The sequence below is a fragment of the Pieris rapae genome, chromosome 13 (assembly GCF_905147795.1).
Source record: "Pieris rapae chromosome 13, ilPieRapa1.1, whole genome shotgun sequence".
Classification (NCBI taxonomy): Eukaryota; Metazoa; Arthropoda; class Insecta; order Lepidoptera; family Pieridae; genus Pieris; species Pieris rapae.
Genome location: NC_059521.1, coordinates 3,629,946 through 3,637,689, shown reverse-complemented (window position 1 = coordinate 3,637,689; position 7,744 = coordinate 3,629,946). Strand labels below are relative to the sequence as shown.

Sequence of the window (7,744 nt, the reverse complement as noted above, 5' to 3'; positions counted from 1 at the left end):
GTTCAGCTTTGGCAACTGTTGGACCAAGGATGTTTAATGATCACACCGTCATATATATGCCCACACCACAGCCGTGACAATACCATGATTTAGATGCAATATTTTTATATGTAACCAGAGTTTTGGAAGATAATTCTATTATAATGTGTAATATTAAGTACAAATATGAATTATTGACACTTCTTGATCTGCAATTTCCTTTAAATAGCTTGTAGAAGAAAATATAACTTGTATTACTAAAACAAACTTTTAGCTAAGTTATTTAGGTTTTTATAATTGTTTGAATTACCTAATTATTACTATCCCTAACACAAGTCACAAGTGTAACCATTATGTCCACTTCTCAGTGTGGGCTGCGATGCCAATTGTTAATTGCCATTTGCCATTCTTTAAGGTGTTCTTAATATGCTATTTGACAGTAGTAAAACTGAAAGGTTTTTTTTATAAAAAATCACAAACGCGTTATGGCGAAAATAATTTGTAAATAAACACTAATTTAAATTAGTGTATCTATTATTTTAAAAAACGATTTCTACACTCATGTATAGAAATAGTTTTTTTAGAGACGTGATATAATTGTCACATTACTCTAATAAATTTATGAGGGCTCATAAATTATAGATAGCTATCTATAATCTAAGCTCTTCTGAAAGAATCCAAATATAATCCAAAATATCCTTGAAATCCACATAACATTATTCATGCTTTCTCAGTTAAGGCTAAGGAATTTACTTCCTGTCTCTATCCGCTTAGATCGTTCTCTATCTTCCTTTAAATCTCTTCTGTAAGTCCACGTCGTAACATAATCTAAAAATTATCTGTATGTTTAAATTTTGCACTTAAGGCGCTCACCTTATTACTCTTTTTCTGACAGTGGTTGCCTGGAAGAGGTTGTCCGTTTCCTTTCTTATTATTTATATATTCTAATTATACTTATTTTTGTAACGAAGCATCAATTATATAAAAATATATAAAATGTCTGCCTGTGAAATACATGAACCGGCAATAAAGTGAAGGAAGGGACAGTTACAATAATAATTCATATCATTTTGTAACTTCTGTTAAGAGTAGTGTAGTTTTCTAAAAATTATGTTGACAGTTATAACAAAATATTAAATTTGCCTTCCAATCAAGGTCCCCCGAATACCTACATAAACAGTATCATCAATTCGACGTGTTTCTATATCCAACCCAATTCTTTATTTTATACACGGAATAATCGTTAAAGTCGCAAGGTACTTAAAGACTTTGGTAAAATGAACGAAAACAACGTAGGCGGAAGCTGAAAAAAAAAGACTTTGTTTTACTATCTATATTATGGATTCAACATCTATAAAGTCGGTAGAACGGGAATTGTCGTCTTGTTTCTTATCTCCATCGATGTTTTAATAATTACTTCATAATCACACTTCCTAAACTGAAAGATAACCAATAAACTTTTTAATATCCTTAATAAAAAATTACCTAGTTTGTACAATATTATACATAGTGCATCCCATTATTTTTACTTTATGTACTAGTTTTAATTAGAATATTGAATTTTATATGTTCTAAATTATTATTATTTGTTCATTTCGATACAAAAAAGTTGAACAAAATGTAACTTTTTTAGAATTGCTTCTGTCATAGTTAGAAGGCAAAACAGTCAAATTTTGGTTTAGTCGTGAGGTCATGTACGAATTTTCATACAAATTTAATGAACGAAATATGATTATCGCTAAGGTCACGTGGTCATAAATGGGCTGATTTTTTCGACGTCATGATATGAATAAGCGATGCATCTCAGTTGTAAGTTGTCAATAAGCTCGCAATAAGAGCTCATGGTAGGCCCCATGTACTGCTTTATTGTAAGTTTTGTTTCGTTATAAAATATCCAGGAGAGCTCTCAAATCTGGGCCTTTGATTTGTGTATCTGTTTTGTGATCACTTGCTGTTCGTAATCTAGAAGGTTTTGTAATGTAACAGGCCTTCTGTGCCTGTCACGCTGTCGACTTTTAGGCTATCCTATCCTTATGATATCTTTACTATACCTCCACACAGAAATCCATAAAAAATTAATGTCGTTGCATAACAATAATTATAAAAAATATTAGACCCAAATAAAAATAATTAGTTAAAATGTATATGCTTATACATAATAAATATTACACGTACAACTTTTTTTTAAATTGATTTAATTTTTTTAAATTATATTCCCTGTGGATGTTTATTCGTTATCCTTTACCGTGAAAGGTTTCGACTGTATGCTATATATTACAATTCCTTATGCAAATGTGTACTGCAACTTATCAGTTCAAGTAAGAAATACAAGTAACGTTTTTTTTTATAAAACATTAAACAAAATGTGCGACATACTAGATATGACTGACTGGTGAGTATGCTTTATGACGCTAATCGCGTAGTTATTGTCTGATCTATATAAAACATCCCGCAAACTTTATTATTCGTCAGTCTGTTTACGAGCCTGCTGTAACTAAACATCTGTATATATTTTATAATACTGAAAGAAAATTGCAGAATACAGCGGCGATAAAGTTCAGCAATATGCAAACTTTAAATATATTAAGTACATACATATACCTTACTGTTTGTATGGGCCTACTTTTATTCAATTGTGAAATGTGCTCTAAAATCTACCAAGCAGCAATGGGTATGTTGTCCTCAATTTCTTTCTGTGATTCGACACTAAAGCTGTCCTTATTTTTTGTACTATTCAATCCTGTCTATTGGAACGTCGTGTCTCGGCTGGAATACTACACACATTTCTTAACTAAAATAACAAAAAATCCGCGGATTGGATGCTACATACTAGGAACTACAATCTTCAGTCTTTGTCTGATTAGAAGTCATTATTTCATAGAAGCTATGAACAACCAAGCCACGTCCGAGTTCCTACAGAATTCTTTGACGAAAGCAATTGCGATAGTGCTCATAATCGTGGGTCAAGTCCTGGTTGTGACATCCACGTATCAGCTGGGCATCGTTGGGACGTATTGTGGTGATTATTTTGGTATTCTGATGAAAGAGAGAGTGACAGAATTTCCCTTCAACATATGCAATAATCCCATGTACCGAGGGTCCACTCTAACGTTCTTGGGCTACGCTTTGTTTTACGCTAAACCTGCTGGTATACTCATTGCCTATTGTGTTCACTTGGTCTACGAATCAGCCATAAAATTTGAAGAGCCATTTACCCTTAAGATTTATAGTTGTCAGAAACAGAACGGAAAAGCTGTGAACTGATGAAGGATGTGTATCACGCCAGGATGACAAAAAATTGCGAGAGAAATGATGAATGACATGGTGAAGCATCAAGGGTTCACAGATATTCAGTTTACAAATTATGGATTGACGCTGAACTTCGACTCACTTTTTCATCTAAGTTAAGCTAAGCTAATTGTTAAGATATTCTAGGTTAGACGATTAATTTTTATTTAATAAACAAAAGCCTTTTTGGTATTATGTGTTTAACTTATTTTTTCTTAGTTACCGCTCCATCCACCCAGCCACTATCGAAACTTCCGCTTAATACGCGTTGCACCTATCTTTTTTTTTTTTAAAACTTATTTTTTACTTTCATAACATGGTTAAGAATATTAGACAAATAGGCATATTAATATCGAAATATGCTTTCAATTTTGGACTTATTACATACATTAAGTATTGTATCGCTAGTTAGTATCTACAAACCAAATATCCCCGAATTTGTCCCTTATAATTATCAAAACTGTTATAGTACTTTCTGTGCTAAATTAGTGGTGGTTTGTATAAGACTTCTTTGTTTTAAATAATACTTAAATTAAAGTATTTCAAATGCATACAATTTTTAAATGATTTATTAATTTGAATTTTTAATCTTTGTTATTAAACAGAATTATTTTGTAAATCTAGGACACTACGAAAACAATATTCAATATTATATTAAATATATATTCAATATTCCGACATAATGTTGTTTTTCAAAAAGCTTTAAAATCTCTATATTAACAACCACCAATCGCTACTTTTGAGTATTTACCGTAGTGTTCGTCAAGGTTGTAGTATATTGTCTCTGTTGCTATTCAGTGTATATTCTGAAGCAACCATATCAGAGGTCATTGAGGGGTTTGAGGTTGGTGTTAAAATTAACGAAAAGATCATGGCACAACGTTACTCAAATCAAGGGCATAAATGTAAGAGAAGAACTAGCAATAAAGTAATAGTCAACTTCTAAAAGAATAGAACGTAAAACACACTGCTCTGTTTAAAAAATACATATAAATCGATGTTATTGCCAACATTAAACAAATATGCTATATGAATGCTATGCTATATGTTTTCGTTAAGTAATGTATCAAAGTTCAAAGTTTCTAATTAAAAGTAGTTTTACTTTAAAGAAGATAACATGTTCCTTATCTACTCGCTGTTTATCGATACCAAATTCCTATTCGTTTTGTGTGTTCAATAATTAATAGTTATTAAAAGTTTCAGAGAAATAAAGGATTATGTATTAATAATTTCACTAGATTAATTGTGTTGTAATTATAATTTATTAGATGGGGTCAGATAGCTTTCATCATTAAAAGTAATTAGCGTTAATTATCGTATGTATCAGAAGTTGTTTGTTTATCAGCGCATCGAGTCATTAAATTATGTCACCAACAATAATTCCATGAGACTTGAACACGAGTCCACACGAGAAGATAACAGGAATACAAAAACCATAGTGCTGAGTTCAACGGGGATTTGCAGAACGTCCCGACTAAGCTATATATATTTGTGTAATTTACGAACAGCACGAATACTCCTTGTGTCAAAAACATATTGGATTTTGACATTTGGTAATCATAGTTCGCGCTTTTCTTTCTGAATTTTAGCCTTACCCTCAATCCCCAATCCCAAAATATACAGTATTTGTCGCGCGCCATTCTAAAAAAAGTAAGCACGCTACATTTGATACTTCTTACATATTGAAATAACTTGGATACAAAGCCGAACATTGATGTCAGATTGTTGAACGTTATCTCTATTAGAAGTTTTAGAGTACGGCCGCTGTTTCCAACGGGTGAAGCGGGCCCGACAGCAATACGTGTCCGTCTTAATCACATACATAAACTTTATGGGCCTTTGTGTAACTGCGAGTTACCTAAAAGGACGTTTTTCAACGAATCGGTAGGTGTATAGCTCAAATAATATAAACCGCCAAGCGTTTGAATTTAAAATCTTCAGTTTTCCTGGCTGTTGACTTATTTGATTGCTCCTTGAAGGAAACTATCTAACTAACTATTATATCGAGCCCTAAAACATCGACAAGCTTTTAAGACCTAAGTACCACTTGCAGCCGTAAACATTTGATAGATGTCCGCAGTATTTGTGTAGTGTATTTATTAGCAAGCTGCATTACATAAGGGTTTGATCTAAGAACCTACAAACCTACGGAGCCCTTCGCCATACAGTTGTGCCCTAAAACATAATATGTAGTCGATATATAAAAATAGTATGAGATACCTACACCAAGTGACCTAAAGTAACAGACGGAGCCCTACAGCTTGGTTCAAGGTGGTAGTATTTTCTCAAAGACGCTTCATTCATATATATGAAATGTTTAATTAAAAGAATCGGATCGCCATGTAAAGGTGACCAACTGAAAAAAAAAATTGTGCGATATAGAAAATTAACTCAATTTTAACTTCTATACTGATATTTTAAATAAGAACAAGTTTATTATCTTCGCTATAACACAGGCTACCGGAAGGTTGTTGATTAAGCGTCTGGCGATATGATCACCTCATTTTTATCTTGTTTTCGTAATTGTTATCATAAACTGTGTTGAATCGAAAGTTTGTTAATTAATGATACTAAGGTTATCTAATTTGTGATGTAATTGTTTATAAAAAAATGAAACGTGCCAATTAAAAATAGATACTATTTCTAATTGTAACTGATATGTAGATTATTAAAATACCATAACTACTTCGGGTGCATGTGGCGTTTTCACTATTAAAAATAGTGCAGTAGTGAGGTATTTTTTTTTTCGTGGGTAAATTCGTTACGCATACGCTCCCGCGGCACGATTTCCTGGTGGTTATGAATTATGATCCCGAGGCAGGACACGGTAACATCTTAGCATTGTCCGCATTCAGCCCCGCGACCAGCCGTTAAAAAAAGTAACGTATCTAATCTAACTTTAGTTTTAAAACATATTTTAGTTCATAAAAGGAATCGTAAACAAAATGTAAAAAAACAACCATCGCATACTTGAAGCCAAAACGAGCCCTTTATTTTTCCTACACTTATAAACATTCTTCTTCATTCGTTCATACAACATTCTTGTTTCCGATAATTTCCAAAAAGGTCGAATGTCTTTGTTTTGAAGTGTCAATGAGATTTGTGAACCCTTAGATAAGCTAAGTTAGTTTTTGTTAGCATCGCTAACTAACTACCCCTAATTTTATGTTAGTTATAAACATTAAAGTCAGCTGTTACCCAGCTGCAAGCGAAGTGTTTCAATTAACATAATATATCTGAACACTAATAACAGAACTTCAGTAGAGTAGAAATAAAAAACATATTAAATAGATATAATTTATTTCACAATGCGATATAAAATATTCATGACACGTTAAGATACCAGATACAAAAGTAACGCTTATAGTAATTACTCTTATGTACAATTTTTTTTTCTATTACAATTATTTAACTGACAACCATTTTCTTTAATGTATGCGCCATTAGGCATTATTACGTGGTGGACTGACAATGAATTTTACGTTTAAGAAGACTAGATTAACGAGTTCATATGGCGAAATAAAATACTAGTTCACAAAAAAATATTATTGTAAAGGAAATTATAGCCTTAAAAATACACATAACGTATGTGGAATGTAATAAAAATCTCTATAAATCTAAAACTACTACATTTATATATATCGTATATTTATCAAAAATATACAACAGATTATTAAATCTATCATTCTCATCATCCGCAAATCGAAAAAAGTATTATTTACTACGATTTTATTATGTCTTCTTGAATTGCAGTCAGCTTTAGTAGTATCGTCTGACCCATCGAATTCTCCGTCCACGTTGGGACATTATCTTCACTGATGCGCTCTCAGCCACCTTCACTATCTCTTGTATCTATAAATATATTTCCAATCTTACATACACATATCTTTAATTTTTAATTAAAAGTTAGTGTGCGTTTCAATATTTTTCGATAACATTTTTAATCTAAGCTTTTACGAAACGTTGGTACGAATATTGTGCCCTTTAAGATTTGATTTTAAGGTTGATTTATTGTAATAAATCTGTAGACTTAATTATCCAATTAAATTCTTAATTGAATGTAATTTTTTTAATATTTCCTATGTCCAGTAAAAAACCTCACAAATGCAGCGTAGGTTTTATGATGATATTTGGATGATATTTTTAGTGTAACACAGCTTTTAAAATATGAAAATATTTATCTCGTTTGTTACGTGAAATGTCGAAATCAAATGCAATACTCACACTGGTCATTAGATTCTGTGCATTGCCAACAAGCATGTTCATGGCTTCCTTATCCTCCTCCGAACCTATAATAAATCTCCGATTATTATAAAAAATAAAACATGAGATGCGCCATGAGTATTAAAAGCCGAGTATCGAAGTTCATGAAAAAGATGAGTCGTAAGGACAAAATTACAAATTACATCTAGCGAAGCTCTGCATTATCGCTCTTTCGTGCTTTATCAATATTAAGTAAAATAAAATAAACATTGTT

At 31.8% G+C, this 7,744-nt stretch overlaps 1 protein-coding gene across 3 annotated transcripts in view; it reads right to left on the bottom strand.

Annotated features, from left to right (window-relative positions):
• Nucleotides 1-6,550: 6,550 nt before the first annotated feature.
• Nucleotides 6,551-7,744, bottom strand: part of LOC110991785 (talin-B) — a 53,993-nt gene continuing 52,799 nt past the window's right edge. For all 3 annotated transcript variants that reach the window (XM_045630664.1, XM_045630665.1, XM_045630666.1), the window contains exons 85-86: nt 7,492-7,556; nt 6,551-7,119 (exon numbers count right to left, since the gene is read on the bottom strand). In XM_045630664.1, the coding sequence (XP_045486620.1) occupies nt 7,027-7,119; nt 7,492-7,556 (158 nt within the window). In that variant the 3' untranslated portion in view covers nt 6,551-7,026. The remainder of the gene's footprint in view (nt 7,120-7,491; nt 7,557-7,744) is intronic.